This window comes from Calliphora vicina, chromosome 1 (assembly GCF_958450345.1).
Source record: "Calliphora vicina chromosome 1, idCalVici1.1, whole genome shotgun sequence".
Lineage (NCBI taxonomy): Eukaryota > Metazoa > Arthropoda > Insecta > Diptera > Calliphoridae > Calliphora > Calliphora vicina.
The window spans coordinates 55,254,014-55,273,175 of NC_088780.1; the positions used below are offsets into that span (position 1 = coordinate 55,254,014).

A 19,162-nucleotide genomic window follows, 5' to 3' on the forward strand; every position below is an offset into this window, starting at 1 on the left:
TCGAATTATTCGATTTTTCTCTTGTTCGAATAAAACGAATAATTCGAATAAGAGATTTTAACTTGTTCGAATAATTCGATCACACGTTTAAAATTAATCGAATTATTCGAATAATTTAAATTTTTTTTAAAAAAGTAAAGAATGAAGTTTTGATATCGGGTTTTTAATATTTTATTGTTAAAGAAAAACGTTAAACTTAACAATTTAAGTATTGATAATGTTAAAAAACATTCGAAAACAAAGTCCATCATTAAATTTTCAACAGAAATATTCTGATCAGATTAACTCCCGAACAATCTACAAAACAATTGACTAGCAAACCCTTTAGTTTCCATTTTGTAGCTATACTTTAAAAAATTTGAGCTAGTTGGACATGATCCTGAATTCAAATACAACATAAACGTATTAAGAACTTTTTTATGTCGTTCATTAATTCGTGTTTTAAATTGAGTAACAAATTCTTTAGTAAATTAATTATTCACTATTTCTAAATTATTTATAACTAATTGTATTATACATCAAGCTATCAACGTTGCCGAATCTTTGTTTAATAAAGTGGTCTTAGGGAATTACACAATAAAGGGAATCTGTCCAAAGTTTGATATCATTGTCTGTGAACGTGACTAATTTGAAGTCAGGCAGTGCAAATACGCAAAAAGTTTATTACCATGTTAGACAAAGATGTTCAACGAAGGTCAAAATCATGTATAATGGTGTTTTCTTTTCTGACAGAATAAATGATTTTTTTTCTGCCTTTTACCCTTCTTTGTGTTCTTTTCTGAAAAAAATGTAGTTTGGTCGTGTTCTTTTCTAATAATGTTACCCTAAAACCCTGAATATATGCTACATGTTTCACCATTAATTTTTTCAAAGGGTTAGAAATGCACCACTTTTTATGTAAGCAAAAAATATAGGCGCATATTCATAAACGATCACCCAGTGTTAAATTTTTTAAGTACCTATTTAAGTCATTCACAATTCGTTACTTTCAGCACAATTAGTTAGCACTTAATCATGGGTAAAGTTGTAACTAAATGCAAACTACTAATACATTCAAAAAAAACAGCTGATTGATTTCATTTTAATACATGTATACAAAAAGAAAATAATCTAGAGATGTTTTACATACAAACTATAACTATACATTTTTTATGAACTTTTAGAGAACAAAAATAGTCTCTTAATAGCTTTATAAGCCTTTTAATTAATTGCAGTATATATCGATCAAAATATTATCGATATTTTGTTTTCTCTATATGTCAAAGCAGTAACTAAGCTAGTTATGAATTGTGAATAAGATCTACAACTATCTATGAACTATTTTTTAGTTTCTGTTTTACTAGTTCCGACTTTAGTTATGATTTATGAATATGCGCCATAGTTTTTTAATATTTAGAAGCTACACAATATATAGGCAATATTTTGTGTCAGAAAAGAAAACACCATAAGACGAACTCCATGCTTTTCTTGCAATAAAACGATAGTTTGCAATATTTGTGTTTATCATTCGATTTATTAAATATTTTGCAACACTTACGTACGCGGCCGCCCGGTTAATAACATCACTTATATACTTACATATTGTTACGAAATTGTACTTGAATTCAAATATAACGATTTTAACGGCTGATTTAAAAGTAGCATAATGCTTTCAAGTAACAGTGCTGTAAAACTGTAACATATCTGTGGGCATTGTTAAATAAAAGCTTTCAGTTGATTTGATTGTAAGTTGGCAACGCTGTATTCGAGTTCGAATAATCAGTTAAAGAACATTGTAGAAAGTACACCACAGATGGCGTATGATCTAGAATATTCGAACTTTGACAGTTAAAGAGCTTTCTAGAGTAATGCAGTGTTATAAATAGTGGCAGAGGTTGCAGTCGTTAGAGAGTTGATCAGAGACGCTTTTCGAATAAACATCATCTGAGTGCCTTAAAGTGTGTTGTGTTTTTCAAGTAAATTCGTGTACATTATAAATTGTGTCTGTAATTCTGAGAATTTTAAACGTGTATAAATTTGAGTGGTTATTTAATTCTGTTGTTGTACATTTTAAAGAAATAAAGAGTTGTTACAATTTTCAAACTACTAAACGGCTTTTATTTGCAATCAAATGTATCCGGTTTATTTAAAGGAAATAAACCAGCGTTTTGAAAAGGTTAAAACGTAACAATTGGTGTCAGAAGTGGGATTGCAAATTAATAAGCATGAAGTTTGAGGAACTGAAAGTTGAACAACTCAAGAAGGAACTGAGTAAGTTGGAGCTACCAACAGCAGGTAACAAGGCAGAATTGCAAAAGAGGCTTATAGACGAATTCAAACGGCGTGATATTGACATCGGTGCTTACGAATTCGAGTATAAGGAAGAAATGGAAGTTTCTACACGTTCAACAACAAGCAGCATGGATTTAAGCACAATGTTCGCGGCTATGATGGAAAAAATGGAAACAGCCAACGAGAAACTTCTGTCTGAAGTTAAAGCAGAAGTTCAAGAAACATCTAGAGTCAACAATGAGAAACTTCTTGCCGACAATGAGAAACTTCGTTCTGAGGTTAAAGCTGAAGTCAAAGAAACTATAAAACACTTAGCGGAAATGGAAGCGAAACTTCAAGAATCTTCTAGAGTAACAGATGAGAAAATTCAGGAAATGTCTGAGGTTATTAACTGCAGAGTGGATGTCATTGATAAAAAGGTTTCGGACTTAGAAACAAAAGTGAATAATGTTCAATGTCAAGAAGGAGCAGTTATTAACAACAGAATGGATGAAATTGACAAAAAGGTGTCCGACTTGGTAACAAAAGTGAATAGTCATCAGTATCAAGAAGGAGCGGTACGAATTATTCCAGAATCCTCTAGTAGAATAAAGGCCCCTAGTTTTGATGGCACTATACCATTTAATGTGTTCAAATTCCAGTTTGATACAGTTGCCAAGAGAAATGTATGGAGTAATGAAGAAAGAGCTATAAAATTGATTTTGGCCTTGAAAGGGAACGCAGCAATAGTTCTTGAAAGCGTACCAGTAAGTAACAGAAATAGCTATGATGACATAATGGATGCTCTACAACGTAAGTATGGTGGAGAACACATGAAAGAAATATACCGAATGGAATTGCGTGGTAGAGTACAAAACCTAATGAGACGCTACAAGACTTTGCGGCAGAAATCGAACGTTTGATGCAGCTTACATATCCAGACGAAAACCATCCGTTATTGGACCATTTCAAGATTGAGGCATTTGTGAATGGGCTTCGTGACACCAAAGTCATCATTCTTTGAAACCGTCTCATTCGCGCTGGTACAAGAAACAGCAAAGATAATTTCAAAGCCCCAGTTGTGTAATGTGCGGAAGATCGAGGTTGTTGCTGAAAATGATAGAAGTATGGTCAACGAATTAAAGGAATTAATAGAGGCAGTTTTAAAGGCTTTAAGTAAGAGACAAACTAAAGCCAAAGTTAAATGTTATAATTGTGGAAAAATGGGTCACATTCAGCGAAACTGCAGAGCACCAATAAAGTGAATCAGATATGTTTCAGCATTAAGAAATAACCAGATGGCGAATCATCAAGCATTACAGGAGCCACCTTTAAAGCGAGCTTGCACTGAGGGACAGGATCTGACACCCACACCTGATGGCCCTACCATCTCCATATCAGTACTGCAGCAGGAAAATAACAATCTTCTAGTGGGTACATCAACGGTCGGAAGCACATCCTTACTATGGACACGGGAGCGTCGCAGTCTATCATCAGAACAGATTTAGTAAAGAAATCGATGGAACCAATTTGCAATGTAAGTCTACGCACCGCTACTGGAGAGCCTGCCGCTGTCCATGGTAAAGTTAATGTGAAACTAACTATTGGTGGTATTAGCGTAAATCAAGTCTTTGTTGTTGCCGATATTGTGGACGAAGTAATCATTGGTGCAGACTTCATGATTAGTCACAGCATTACTTTGGATATGGGACAAAAAGTCATGAATTGGCGAAATGTTAAAATACCCCTTGACGTCGGATATGAGAGCAAGTCTCAAGTAAGAAAGTTAGTTTTTGTTGAGCACAAAAGGTTGCCACCGAAGTCAGAGGATTTGGTATGGGCCCGTAAGGAAGTGGAGGATTATGGTTTGTTGGTGTTGGAACCAGCGGATGTGAGAAGTGGCCATGTAACAATGGAGGCCCTCGTTGAACAGTGCAACGACGGAATGGTTCCTGTCGGAGTGCTTGGTCTGTCCCGCAGAGAAAAGATCACCAGGCCGGGTTCCAAGATGGGTGAAGGTGCTTCAGCAGAAAAAGAAATGCATGAACTCGTTCGGAGCCGTATTAAAATGATAAATGGCCAAATGAAAACCAGATATAGCTCACAAAGTAATAAGGGTTTGTCATCCAAATTAAGGAATCACTGCAAAGGACCACATAGGGCAGTTAAGAAATTGGACGACATGGTTTATAGAATACGGAAATGTGGAAGACCGATATCGGGAATTAAAGTTTAACATCTGAAACGACTAGCTGCCTATGGGAGAAGTGAATCTATGCCTATTCGGGACGAACAGGCTTAAGCGGGGGGCAGTGTTACGAAATTGTACTTGAATTCAAATATAACGATTTTAACGGCTGATTTAAAAGTAGCATAATGCTTTCAAGTAACAGTGCTGTAAAACTGTAACATATCTGTGGGCATTGTTAAATAAAAGCTTTCAGTTGATTTGATTGTAAGTTGGCAACGCTGTATTCGAGTTCGAATAATCAGTTAAAGAACATTGTAGAAAGTACACCACAGATGGCGTATGATCTAGAATATTCGAACTTTGACAGTTAAAGAGCTTTCTAGAGTAATGCAGTGTTATAAATAGTGGCAGAGGTTGCAGTCGTTAGAGAGTTGATCAGAGACGCTTTTCGAATAAACATCATCTGAGTGCCTTAAAGTGTGTTGTGTTTTTCAAGTAAATTCGTGTACATTATAAATTGTGTCTGTAATTCTGAGAATTTTAAACGTGTATAAATTTGAGTGGTTATTTAATTCTGTTGTTGTACATTTTAAAGAAATAAAGAGTTGTTACAATTTTCAAACTACTAAACGGCTTTTATTTGCAATCAAATGTATCCGGTTTATTTAAAGGAAATAAACCAGCGTTTTGAAAAGGTTAAAACGTAACAATATATTTAAAGATCATGGCCTTCATCTATTTCAATATAATCATTATAAATGTCATCCTCAATATCACTTTCGACGACCGTTTCAAAATCACATTCTCCATCACATTCAACTCCATTTTGTCCCTTTGTCTTTAGTTATTTAATAAATTTAAATATATATACGAAATTGTACTTGAATTCAAATATAACGATTTTAACGGCTGATTTAAAAGTAGCCTAATGCTTTCAAATAACAGTGCTGTAATAGCAAACTGTAAAATATCTGTGGGCATTATTAAAATTGAATAAAAGCTTTCAGTTGACCATTGATCGTAAGTTGGCAACGCTGTTTGCTGCGACCGTATATTCGAATTCGAATATTCAGTTAAAGAACATTGTAGAAAGTACACCACAGATGGCGTATGTATTAGAAACCTCTAGACAGTTAAAGAGAAATATAGAGTGCAGATGGCGTCTTTTTCAAGTGAATTCGTGTACATTATAAAGTGTGCCTGAATTCCTGCGAATTTATAAATGTGTATAAAAAACATTGAGTGACTATTTAATTCTGTGGTTGTTGTACATTTTAAATAAATAAAGAGTTGTTACAATTTTTAATTTAGTGGTTTAAAAATTTTAAACTACTAAACGGCTTTTATTTGCAATCAAAAGTATCCGGTTTATTTAAAGGAAATAAACAAACATTTTGAAAAGGTTAAAACATAACAATATGAACATTTACTCGTTTTATTCGATTATTCTACATAAAATTGTTCGAATTATTCGTTATTCGAAAATGGCCATTTTAAAATTGTTCGAATAATTATTCGTAAGAAATTATTCGATTAATCGAACGATCATTAGTCGAATGAATTTAGTTCAAAATTATTTCTGTACTCTAGCAGCCATTTCGCTTCTTCATCTAAGTCCCGATGTTTTACTCTTCATTAAGCAGATCTGACATTACCAGTAATATATCAAATACTTAGATCTTCATTTGTAGAATTTCGTGATATTTTTCTGGTATTGCGCTCTCTATAAAATCTGTAATCCATGTTCCTTCTTTCCCGGGCTTCCTCTGATATATCTCCAAGTGGTACTAAATGATGCAGACATATTTCTCCATGACTATTTGGTTATATATGTATATTTGACAATTGTTTTAAATCTGAATGCTTTTTTGGTATCTGAAAATAAACTTCTTGATGTATTCCCATCGTTCGTATTGCCTGATCCTTGTTTTGGTTGATCTATTGGATTGGAATGGCTGTACTGTTGCAACTTGGGCTCTAATATCATCATGCATCATGAGTTTCCTTTTTAAATTCTAATTTAATTGTTCTGCAGTATTTCATAGAAGATGGAGTTTGTTTTTTCCAAATCATACCCTTTTTTTGCATTCTACTGGTCGAAGGCTCCGAGTCTACCAAATTCTTTATCAATCTCAGTGGTGCAAATGACACCATGAACATATCTGTGTTGTGCTTGTATCGTTTTTGTTAAATGTGCAAATGGGGCTAAATTGTTTTGAATGCACTTAAGTACATTATGGCCACCTAAAAGTTTCTTCGAATTTTCTTAAGCATTTGACAGTATTTTCGTTCGGTTTTGACATTAACTTAGGGCCATTATTACAACTTGCTGTTATAGTTAAAGGTAACTTTAAGCAATAGAAAAGGTACCCTTAAAGTTAACTTTAACTATAACGGCAAGTTGTAATAATGGCCCTTAAGCTAGCTTATGCACATTATAGTTGCGCCTTTACACATTAATTGTAACGGTATTTGTTTTAGTTGCCAACTATTAAGTTGCCAGCAATACCATTTTAATCCTTAAGATATGCTTCAGTTTTTTTTTAAATACAAATTAGTGCTACCAGATTTTGTATTAGAATCTGGCAGCGTTAAAAGCTGCTTGATTTTCCATTCTTGTTTACTTGCCATTTGGTGCCAAGTAAACGTCACGGACTGACATCAACAAAACCACTTTTTTATATGAAGTTTTTCGTAGCTAGATTTTGCGGTCTTTCAGCCAAACATTCCCATAAGAAATACACAGGCGTGAGCATGTGAGTCGCTCATGTTGAGCGGCTGATGTTGCCAGATTGATAGCATTTTATTATCTCTAGTTTTTTGTAGACAGAATGTCTACACTACAAAGTGTAGACATTGACAGCTGTTTGATTTTCCATTCCATTGTGGACAGAATTGTATTGTTTGTTTATTTTACTAAAAATCCGTTGGAAATTGCAATTTATTAATAATTTTGGCTATAAAAATGTTTTGTTTAATGTAGTAATAATATTTATTGAAAAAAATGAGATCGAAACAAGCTCAAAAATTAAAAATACAAGCTGTGCAAAAGGAACAAGTCCAACTAGTACAAATTGAAAGCATCTTAACAAGTCTATTGGGCAAAGTAAACGAAAGCATCAATGAATTGAAGGTATTTATTATTGCATTAGATTCTCCCTGATATGGGTAACTATAAAAGCAGCAACTCGAGGTTAGCTGTCCAGAGAGGCTATTAGAAGAGACATTCACGCTGTTGCTTCTATTTCTGATTTGTTACGATTTATGTAGATATTTCCAGCAACACTGTCTGGTATCTGGGACTGTCTTTTGTCATCCAGTATATACTATTATTTCACATTCACTTAATTTCTGGAGTTTACTCTTGTTATTAAATCAAAAATCCTAATTCCTTTTTCTTTTTGCAAAATAGTACTTCAATCTCTATTGAGTAAAAATTATTGACATAAATCATTTGTTTTAATACTCTTTTTGAGGTGGAAGAACTCCAAATAAAGTCCAACCTTGTGGAGCAATACACCCAAGATGATCTGCCGACAACATCAGCACATGCAGCATCTAGGTTCAATGCAACTTATCTCCAGGCCGATACAGATCCATTAAACATACAACAACCAAATGCTACAATCGACATGGAGGGCATAGAAGATATTAACAAACAAATGTTGGCCTTAGAATCACTACTTGTTCCACTGAAGCGAGAGAACTATAAGGAGGAAGAAGAAGAGGAGGACGATGATGACTACGATGAAGAGGATGATGAATACATGCCCTCCGATGATGATTGAAAAAGAATTTTGAATTAAAACAAGACTGAGGAAGAAATTAATGACTTTTTTTACATTTTATTAATTTCTTAAATATAATTTTTTATAATTATAATAATTTTGTTATTATAGTCTGCCAGGAATAAAGGTAATATATATATAATTATATGTGTATAAGTTAATTATTTAATTAATTACAAGCTTTTGTTCATAAAGAAAAGCACAATTGAAAACTTTTCTAACATCAACAAAATAAGTATACAATAGAAGTATAAACATGTACAAAATGGAATGTAAATTATTGATTATTTTGTTTTTGAATGAGAAAATATGCGTTTTTTTAATGTTAATAATTTATATAAAATAAATAAATATTCGTACTAATGATAATATATTTTGGGGAAAATATAGACTAGAGAATTAGTTATACATTGTTTTAATTTGTTTTATACTGGTATAGAATTATTGATCTTTTCAAATACATATTTATATAAATAAGATTTTAACATAAAGTCGAAATTATTGCGTTTTTACAATAGAGATTGTTCGAGCATAATATTTTCGAAACCTGCTGGCGGTGCATAATGAAATTTATTCAAAATAATGTCTAATATTGCTCCATTACCAACTGTAAAGAAAGGGAATAAGTATAAGTAAAAGTTTTTATTTAAATAAAAAAAGTACATATTTTTGGTAAAAATTTAATTGGTGGAATAGAAATGATTGTGCAATAAACGATTGTATTAATAGCATTTAGTGACATATTTGTGAAGTTAACAATTTAATGAGAATTCTTGTTTGTGAAATTATTATTGTTGTATTATATAAAAATGCTTGCATCTAATATATTTCCGATACAATTTATCTTTTTTCAAGATCAGAAAATATATTTGATTAATGTGTGAAATTATTTAAAAATTAATTTATAACTCACCAAAAATAACCGGATACACCGTGCTGGCTTTAACATTGCGAAATGGTACTTCCAGATTTTTACCATTAAAATAGAAATTCAATTCAATGTGATCAAACGAAACGCCAACAATGTCACCCTCATCGGGAAAGCTGTGCGTTTGTTCCTCCAAAGCACTATCCGTATCAGTCTTTGTTAAACCATTTTCAGGCGCATCACTCTCGCTTTTACCCGTTGTCAATAACAAGTCCTCATTTATGTCTTCTATGCCTATTAAGCCAGGAACCGCTGAACCATTCAGTATCATGTTCGCCCCACCACCATTTTGCAATTTTGGTTCATTTGTATAGGCCACCACTGGGCCAAACTCTTCGCCATTGTGTCTGCTCACATTGTCGGAACATAAACACCAGGAATCCTTGTCAAGGCCACCAAATTTTTTATTCAAATCAGCTTGACGTGTTGCCAAACCAATAGACCAAATACCCTTCTGTTGAATTTTAACTTCAAAATAGGATTTTGATTGTACCAAAGGTGCTGTTGCCAAACAACCGCCTGTGCCAGTTATACGCAAATAATTTGATAGTAAAATCACCTCCGTACCTTGAAATTGAAAAAGAAAATAATTCACTTGAAACAAAATTCAATAATTTCAGTTTTTGGAAAATTGCTCATTGGACGATACAAAACCGATTATCAGTGATCAAATATTCGACATATTCCAAAAACCGGTTTTCGAATAATTCGAAAAAGCGTAATTTTTAAAAACCGGTTTTCGGTTTTTTTAATCAAAAACCGGTTCGAATAACCGGTTTTTAAATTTTTAGTCAATTTATGAATTGAGGTATAAATTAAGCTTAAATATTTTTTTTATTAAAACTAAAATTTATTTAATACAACTTTAAATATGTTTAATATTATAAATCAAAAGAAATGATATATATTAATATTATATTAACACATACTAATAGTTAGTTGTATTTTTTAAAATAATATTTCAAGAAGAGAATACTAAATGATTTGAGGACACACGATTCCTCAATTTATTTTTGATTAAAAAAGTAACAGAAATAAAACTTTAATTTATAGTTAAAATTGCATTGTATAAAAGATTTACTGTATTTTAACTTTTTGAAAATTTGTCCAAGTAATCAAAATCTGGTTTTAAATCGCTAGTTGTTGCATACTAGTTTTTTTGTGTGGATTTCGAAATTTGAGCTTCTAAATTTTGCGAGTCATATTCAATATATTCTAAACCTATATCTACGTATGGGAAGCTGGAACGATTAAACCTTGTTATTAAAATCAGTAGTGACAATGGCAGTGGTACAGTATCAATGACTTTTTATGATATCCACCAATTCAAAAGACACGAGGTTAGTATAAATTAAACACGCGCCAGAATGATACGCAAAATTTTCGAAGGTAAAACACAAAACTGAGCCAGAAATAATGACAATGACGCACGACTGTGCCTAGTCCTTGATGTATAACTTGTTAATGGCATTCAACATGAAATCATAATACCCATTTAGAAGAAAAGTGTTGTTTAAAGTAATCGCAGAATCTTAAAATATATAAAAAAATATTCGATTTTGTCGAATAATTCGAAACAAAAAAACCGGTTTGTCGAACAATCCTCCTTTTGTAAAAACCGGTTTAAAAAAACCGGAAAATTGGAAAATAGCCGGTTTTTCGAATAATTCGAAAACCGGTTTGACCACTCTACTTATGATAGTTTCTATAGCCTACAGTATAGTTCAAAATATATTGAATCTTTTCTAATTCGATAGAAAGAAAATCGAAAATAATTTCTCAGTTTTATTAACAACATTTTATTTCATTACACAGTGCAACACAAAAAATATAACCATATACGGACAACACTACGTGATAAAAGACCAAAAAAAAGACCCGTGTCTCAGTTTTGTTCAAAGTCATGCATTTTTTTTAATGGACCCCAAAGATTAGGGGCCTTTGTAGCCCTTGTCATAAAGAACAAAAATTGTGAAAACATAAAATCAAAAAACTTCATCTTCAAGATCAAAATCTTTATGACAAAGGCTACAACTTTGCCTCATAGAGTAAATTAAAATTCCGAACTGTTTGCAAGATATGAGCCTGAGCAAATGATTACTTTTTTGCAAAAATGACACCGAGGCCTCAAATCTTTGGGGGCCCATAGAAAAGTGCATGACTTTGGGTCTTTTTTATGGTCTTTTATAACGTACTGGTGTCCGTATATGGTTATATTTCCATGACTTAAAAAATTACACACAGTGTTATCTAAAAAAAATGTAACAGAATCATGCGACAAATCATATTGGATTATACAACTCATATTAATTTGCACAATTCTTCAAAACTTTAGCATATCTTTTAGGCATAGAACTAATAAGATTATCAGTTGTTGTCATTGGAATAGATGGCAATAGATGTTTGGAACTAGATATGCCAATTTTCCGATTAATTCGAAAGAACTAATTCTTAATCCCATTCTTAAAATCAAAATAAATTGTATCTCTCAACCACTACGAGTTAATCCCTTTAACTTTAAATGTATTGAATTGATTCCTTTATAGAATTAATTCCTTATTGAATTATTCAAATCTTCTTTAATTCAAATCCATTACAAAATAGCTTAATAAAATTGATTGAATTATTCAATTGTTCATCAATTCAAATCTACTACAAGTCAAATTTTGTTCAATTCATTTAGTAAATGATTAAAAAACAAAACGAAGAAAAAATATTTTAATTAAATTTGTATTAGATTTGAATTAACAAAAATTAATTACAGAATGTTATTATTAATTAATTCAACGATGAATGAAATCTATTTAAAAAAAGAAAAATGGGAAAAAATATAAAATTAAAATAATAATGTGTACAACAAATTTCAATGAACATACAAATAAAATATTTGTAATACTGTCGTAAACATGAAATGTATTTTTCGAAAAGATTTCTTGACATATGATTTCAAAATTTTAATTTTGAAAAGTATTAATACACTGTAAATACATTAAAAAGAAATGCTTGTTGGTAATCGATAAACTCATGAATCGATAAATGATGCCAGAGCTTTAAATTTGTGTCAATTACACCTAAACAGCTGAACCGATTATTTTTAAAACTTGAAGCACATAGATCCTTTAAATTAAAATTTTTGTCAATTACACCTAAACAGCTGAACCGATTATTTTTAAAACTTGAAGGACATTTAGATCCTTATGTGAAGAGTACTATAGGCCACAGATTTAGTATATAATATGGAAGACAAATTATACAATTTGTTATCTTTCATTCTATAAGTATGATATTCATAGATTTTAATTCCGGATTCAGCTAGTATACAAAAACTTAATCAAAAACACTTGTTACAAGCTGTTAGCTTTTATTTATCGAGAAAAGTTGACAAAAACATAACTTTGTAAACAACATTAAAGAAAGATCCAGATACGAAATCGCTGACGATGTTCTTCATACTAAAAGCTACACAGGAACATGTACATTTGAAACGATGAGAGTTAAGACCCAGTGAAATCTTTTGGAACATTTCATTGAGTCTAATTGGGTTTTGTAAGTCGCATTTACTAGTTGTTCTCGATTTTTTAAAGTTGAGAACTTACCAATATGTGCTGCATCCAAATGAATTTCGGGCTCCCGTACTTTACTGACAATTGTATTTGATTTGTGTATATTTCCGTTTAAACAGCTTCTTAAGCAGCAAAACATTTTGTATATTTTATTGTACTTCTATTTATGTTTCGTAGTTATTAAATTAATTTTTCTTTTTTTTTTCTTCAATCTTTGTTGTTTGCAAAATGCAGTTTCGTTTATTTCTCCAGTTTTTTTTCACCCCCTAATTTTGACAGTCAGCTGTTTTGTTGGTGTAGGGTTTGCAGTCATGTTCGAGCTGTGTTTAGTAATTTAATATCAAGTAAATTACCGTTAAATTAACAAAATGTCCCCAGATTTATCACATCAAAATTATTATGAAAATTTAATTATTAGAAATTAGAAACACCTTATTAAAGACCAGATACTTGAGTCAGTAATGTCGAGTATTTATGAGTCGCAGTATGCTTTCCGTCAAGGTTATAGTACTACATCCTTATTGCTTACCCTTACTGATTCTATTAGAGAGGATCAAAATATTGGTAGATTGTGTGCCTTAGTTTCTCTTGACTTATCTAAAGCTTTTAATACTATTTGTCATCTGAATCTAGTAAGGAAACTTAAGGATGAGTTCAAATTCTCAAACACTGCGTGTAAGCTGATTATGTCATATTTAAGTGGAAGATCACAATTTGTTGATTTTAAAAATATAAGATCGAGTCTACTTTCTCTTCATTCTGGTGTTCCTCAGGGATCAGTTTTGGGACCACTCTTATTTATTCTGTATGTAAATGATATTTACTTATGTTCTAATTCTATGAATTGTAAGACATATCTGTTTGCTGATGATGTATTCTTATTATTTTCTGGTGATCGTATGTCTTATGAGTTATTTGAAGAGGATGTTAATGATGGTCTTGAACGTGTATTGCAGTGGACTTATGCTAATAGGCTTACAATAAACTCCTCTAAGACCAAGGCGATTGTGTTTGGCTCTAGAGAAGATTTTTCTACTAATTTAAACTTTTATCTTGGTGATAGTCCTATTGAGTTTGTTTGCCGGCATAAGTGTTTGGGTGTTGTTATTGATAGTGGCCTTTTGTTTGGGAGTCATGTTGACTTGATTTCTGGTAGGATCTGGGGTACACTTCGAAGAATTTACTCAACTAATATGTATTTACCTTTACGCATCAGGGTGAGATTGGCCCATGCTCTTTTAATGCCTCAGATTTTGTATTGTCTTGAGGTGGTATCTGGGTCTTCAGGTTTTATCTTAAATAGGTTGCGACGAATTGTTCATACAATTGTAAGGTTTGCTTACAACGTTCGGATTAGGGATCATATTTCTTCTCATGTACACAAATTTCTTGGTTGCTCATTTTTTAATTTTATTAAATATAGAAATTTAGCGTTGTTTCATAATGTTATTAGTAGGAGTTTTCCTTCCACCTTATGTAATAAATTTGTCTTTTTGAGATCTGCTAGAAATCCTCAGGTTTTTATTCCTAGAATCTTTAGGCAGATTTTTGAGAGATCCTTTTTAGTTAGGATTGCTCGCTGCTGGAACTGCTTGCCTTATGAGCTTCGCATATTTTCACAATCCAACAATGTTTTTCGTCTTAAACTTCTGAATTACTTTGGTACCCTAGATTAATTACTTTATGACTTCTTACTTACCTATTTAAACTTATTGACCATATATTCTTTGGTTTTGGTTTAAGCAGGAATTTCCGCTAATTGGGACTGTATTTTCTTATATATTTTTCTAAATATTTTACTTTTTCTCATATATTTGGCTGGGGAGCTAAATTTGTTTGTATGAATGTAATAGGACCATTTATTTAATTGTTATTTACTAAGTATAGTTTATATCTCAGGATTTTTATTACTATGTAATACATATTTATATTTTGGCCTAGAATGGCTTTGTATTACAATCTTGAATAAATAAATAAAATAAATAAAATAAACCGTTATATGTAACTGCTAGGGTTTACAATGATTCGAGTTTTATTTTAATCCATTGCTCGATTATTTTATTTATTATTCGAACAAATAATGATAAAAACTGTAATTCGATGAATTTAATAAAATATTTTCCTAATCGGGAAAATTTTCCTGGGTATTCCCGGGATCGGTCCGGTAGAACCAGATTTATTAAAAATGTGAGACAACCACCAAAACAGTTTATATTTTTCAAAATTATTTTGCAGTTATCTCTCAATATATTGCACTGTGCCCAACATCACCACAAGTAAATTTACATCTGGATAAGGATGATCAATAAATTGTATATAATCAAAATTAATTTATTTATTCTTTTGTTGAAAATTGTATACAAACTACCCCAAAGTTACTACGCAGTGATACAACAACTCTGTTCTAGTCAGCAAATATGGACAACCCTATTTACCAACAAATCCAACCAGAGATGCCAGGTACTTTTCATGCCTGTCCCCAATCAAAATTAAAAATATCCCCAAAAATTCCCAAATATTGTTTTTCTTGAAATTTTCACAAAAACTAAACTTCATATTAAATTATTTGGCCAATACCCGATCAAATTAGTTGTTAAAATATTAAGAAAGTTCCTTCAACCCAAAATTCTTATAAATTAGTCAAAGTTACTTTTGATAATATTCATCCAAAGATTTTGCATAAACCGAGTTGAGAATAACCGATTGTAAATTCAATTTAACCTTACCATCTAAATTTGTTGTCATCTGCACATAAAATTCGACAATTAGACAACTTTTTGGAGATACTGATTCGGATTTAAAGATTGTAACATATTAAGTGTTATTATACGCACATTTAATAGCATTAAACATCTCCATTTTCAATTCAAAGAACATGAAATAAAGTTCAATTATTGATAACTTATTGCTATTACCGGTACTAAAAACAAACCTATCCTAAATAATTTATCCCCATAAAATCCCCGAAATATTTTAATATGTCCCCAATAAAATCCCCAGTTCCCAAACGAAATTTTCTGTCCCCAAAATCATTACAAAATCCCCATATTTGGGGACAAATCCCCAATACTGGCAAGCCTGAATCCAACTGTAATGTGGGGCTATTAATAGTGTTGCCACTTCATATGTAATTACCAGAGAAGTCAAAATTCTTGTATTGCTTTTTTGTCCTTTTTGCATATTTTGATTTTTTTTCTTGGAATTGTTTCTTTTTTTTGTAGAATTGCAGAATGAAAAGGAGATGGTTCGGATATTCGAGATGATTGATAGCTCCATTTGGGATGACAGATAAATACATTTGTGTTAGCAACTGAATCGTTTAATGCAACTGGATGATGTTGTGTGAGCTCAATAGTTTGAATCTCCCATCTAGTGACTTATATATAAGTTCCTAGAATATGGGAGAGGAAGAGACTAGGAGATTCCAGACTATGAGTGGATTTCCTTTGCCTGATGGTTCTCTCTAAGGTTGATGACAAAAGTATAAATGCATTCGTTTCTGCGAAAGTATTTCTTACCTTTATCCTTTCTTTCCAAATATAAAAAAGAATTTATGCTGATGGATCGAAGTATGTCGTATTCAATGAGACAGTCAGTTTAATCCTGAGTCAATAGTGAAATCTAGTTGCGGTGATTACTGGTAACTGCTTATTCAGGTTGCACATCATGAAATTTAATCTTCCATATATTTACATATGTAGAAGTAGCTACATAGAATAAGGAGGAGATGGTTCGGATATTCCATATTTTTGCATAACTTAACGAATCTCTTGGATGTGGACGACAGTAGGATAAATGCATTCGTTCCTGCAACTTAATAGATTAGTTAATGACTAATAATGGCAGTTGGACGAGCGAGCTCGGATCATTCCTGTCATAAGAGATTTCGTTACCGAACGATTTTGTAACTTACACTGATACTGCTATTACGGCCATTTATTACGTGACAAAAATTAAGATTGGATGCTACTTGCATCAAAATGTTGTGATCTAGACCCAAGATATTAGAATTAATATATCCATTGTTTTCTCAGAAGAAAAAATATAATTTTAAAACTTAACTATTTAATTTTTTGTGTAATTTAAAGAGTCCAATCTGCTGGGAACTATGTTTTATAATTTTTGGGCATTGAGCGATTCACAGTTAATTATTTAATTTTTCTGAACAAAAATACAAGTACTCATTTTTCAAATAATAAATACCTAAAATCCCCCTAAAAAAATTAATTTTCTGGCAACACTGCTGTGTTACCATTTCATGTGCTATTTTTCTTCTGATGTGAAATTTTCAATTAATTTGGAGGCAACTCTGGTCATTAAATACATTTTTTGTTGTTGTGTATGTTTTTGCTCAAAATAAAATAAGAAAATCAGAAAAACAATAAGAAAAATTTCTAAAAATACAGTTTTGATGAGTATACAATAGAGGAACGCTAAATTGTATAAAATTTTTGTAGTGTTGCAAAAGTGTAAACAATTAAAACCGGCAAAATTTACTCACGCAGGCGGTTCCGTAGAATATTGATAATGACACTGGTTGGATTGGCGGCACGCAAACTTTCGATCAAAAAACGGTATGGTTAATGGTTATAAGCAAATTTTAACACAAATATCTAAATATATTATATATGTGACTATTTTACAGCAATGCCAAGTTAGCAGCAGCTTTTCCGAATGGCGTACGTTGTCAGAAGTGTTTGGAATTTGGCCATTGGTCTTACGAGTGCAAAGAAAAACGTAAATTTGTACATCGCACTTCACGTACGAAGCAGTTGAACAAAAAGATGCAGGAAAAATCAGCTCAACAACAGAGCAATGGTGCTGTCAATACAGAAACGGGAGTCGTGTCTGTAAAGAAGAAACAAAAACGCAGACGTTCAACATCAGGCTCTTCGAGTGGATCTTCGTCAAGTTCCGATAGCGAATCAGATTCATCTTCTGATGATTCGGGATCTTCAGATACTGGATCATCATCTGACTCCAGTTCATCGTCGGACAGTGAATCTGACAGCTCAAGTGATACCGATGGCTCCGAATCTTCTTCCTCGGGCAGTTCTTCGAGCAGCTCCGACGAGGAAGATGATACAGCACCACCAAAGAATAAAAAATCAAAGCAACAAACATCCGATAGCTCTTCAGATTCTTCAGAAAATGAACAGGACATATAAAAGGGTGCAGGAAAGATAGACAACAAAATAAAATGGTAGAAATAGAAATTAGTTTAAGCCAAGAGAGTTAAATATGTATGAATATGATCAGTACAGGGATTGTTGGTGTAGCCAAAATACATCAGCACTCAATACAGACGACTCTTTTTGGAAATATTAGAAGCTTTAGTAGATTAGGTTACTTTTTCAAGACGTTTTAAAATACATATTATTTCTTCACCTACAAAAACAAATATAATAATAATCAATTCCTGTTTATTGACATAAACCTACAACGCAATTAGGGAATTTTTAAAATGAAAAAAAAACAACAAAAAAGCAATCATCACCTAAAGTACCTTGAAATAATAGCAATGGTTTCATTTTTATACACACTCAACCATCAACCCAATTGAAATATTAATCATCCAGCCCATCAACTCAGGATTCCATATTTAAATTTGGTTTAAGGTTGTTTTATTTCAGTTTTCTTTTATGTCTCCTCGCTATTGGTTTTGTCGTGCATTTCTTTTTAGCAGTGAAGACTGCTTCTTAAGTTAAAAGACTATAATTAAATATTTCTTAAATTATCCAAAACTTTGTATATGAATTGACTTTTTTCGACAGTTTCTTTTATTTAATTTATTATTACTATTATTACAAAATTAGTCTATTTTATGAATTTGTTTAATAAATTACATGTATGTGCCCTTTTTGAACTTTGGTAATATGTATATTAATTTTAGTTTAATTAATAATAAATGTACAATGTATTTAATCAAAAAATATAATCATAGAATTGCCATGAGTTAATTTTTAATCATAAATAAGTGAAGAAAATTAGGATTTATTTTAGATTGAAACTTTAGTGTAAAAAACTTCATTCGAATTAATTTCAAGTTTTGTACGATTGCGAACAGTAGTTCGGAAGCAGCGTTGTCGTTTTGGTTATTTATAACCAAACTTATTTTTCTTTCCTGATGTGTACGTATATGTTTATTTTTAATTTTGCTTACTTTTTTCAAAAGTATTTTATTATACAGTTCATTCAATACTTTTCATAATTATATTTTTTATTAGCGTTAAAAATAATTTTTTCTCAAACAAATTTGTATCAAACTTCCTTAATATTTACACCCTACATCACCATTGTGGGGAGGGTATATAGGGTTAGTGCTGATGTTTGTGACAAGCAAAAATATTTTTAGATGAAATTGAATCGGTAGTAGAAGCGTTGTTGTTGGAAGAGGAGAAAAAGTCTTCCGGAATACAGGTTTAAGACTTGAAAAGCGGAA

At 31.7% G+C, this 19,162-nt stretch overlaps 3 protein-coding genes across 3 annotated transcripts; 2 read left to right on the forward strand and 1 right to left on the reverse strand.

Annotated features, from left to right (window-relative positions):
- The first annotated feature begins 7,366 nt into the window (after positions 1-7,366).
- LOC135962309 (uncharacterized) lies at positions 7,367-8,837 on the forward strand. Its single transcript, XM_065514163.1, has 2 exons — positions 7,367-7,574; positions 7,918-8,837. The coding sequence occupies exons 1-2, from the start codon at positions 7,446-7,448 to the stop codon at positions 8,227-8,229; spliced, it is 441 nt and encodes a 146-aa protein (XP_065370235.1). The 5' UTR covers positions 7,367-7,445; the 3' UTR covers positions 8,230-8,837.
- LOC135962299 (SPRY domain-containing protein 7) lies at positions 8,260-12,963 on the reverse strand. The gene is made up of 3 exons (XM_065514151.1): positions 12,754-12,963; positions 9,143-9,724; positions 8,260-8,836 (listed from the first exon to the last, which is right to left on the reverse strand). Exons 1-3 carry the CDS (start codon positions 12,857-12,859, stop codon positions 8,739-8,741), a joined length of 786 nt encoding a protein of 261 aa, XP_065370223.1. The 5' UTR covers positions 12,860-12,963; the 3' UTR covers positions 8,260-8,738.
- A 4,054-nt stretch (positions 12,964-17,017) lies between these two features.
- Positions 17,018-18,658, forward strand: LOC135949112 (zinc finger CCHC domain-containing protein 10-like). The gene is made up of 2 exons (XM_065498572.1): positions 17,018-17,294; positions 17,366-18,658. Exons 1-2 carry the CDS (start codon positions 17,248-17,250, stop codon positions 17,886-17,888), a joined length of 570 nt encoding a protein of 189 aa, XP_065354644.1. The 5' UTR covers positions 17,018-17,247; the 3' UTR covers positions 17,889-18,658.
- Positions 18,659-19,162: the final 504 nt, after the last annotated feature.

Bases quoted from the DNA above. Each gene is read 5' to 3' on its own strand.
- LOC135962309 (XM_065514163.1), top strand. From the start codon at position 7,446: ATGAGATCGAAACAAGCTCAAAAATTAAAAATACAAGCTGTGCAAAAG. The intron at 7,575-7,917 runs GTATTTATTATT...ACTCTTTTTGAG, and splicing joins AAAGCATCAATGAATTGAAG to GTGGAAGAACTCCAAATAAA.
- LOC135962299 (XM_065514151.1), bottom strand. From the start codon at position 12,859: ATGTTTTGCTGCTTAAGAAGCTGTTTAAACGGAAATATACACAAATCA. The intron at 9,725-12,753 runs GTAAGTTCTCAA...TTCAATTTCAAG, and splicing joins TTTGGATGCAGCACATATTG to GTACGGAGGTGATTTTACTA. The intron at 8,837-9,142 runs GTGAGTTATAAA...CTTTCTTTACAG, and splicing joins GGTGTATCCGGTTATTTTTG to TTGGTAATGGAGCAATATTA.
- LOC135949112 (XM_065498572.1), top strand. From the start codon at position 17,248: ATGACACTGGTTGGATTGGCGGCACGCAAACTTTCGATCAAAAAACG. The intron at 17,295-17,365 runs GTATGGTTAATG...ACTATTTTACAG, and splicing joins AAACTTTCGATCAAAAAACG to CAATGCCAAGTTAGCAGCAG.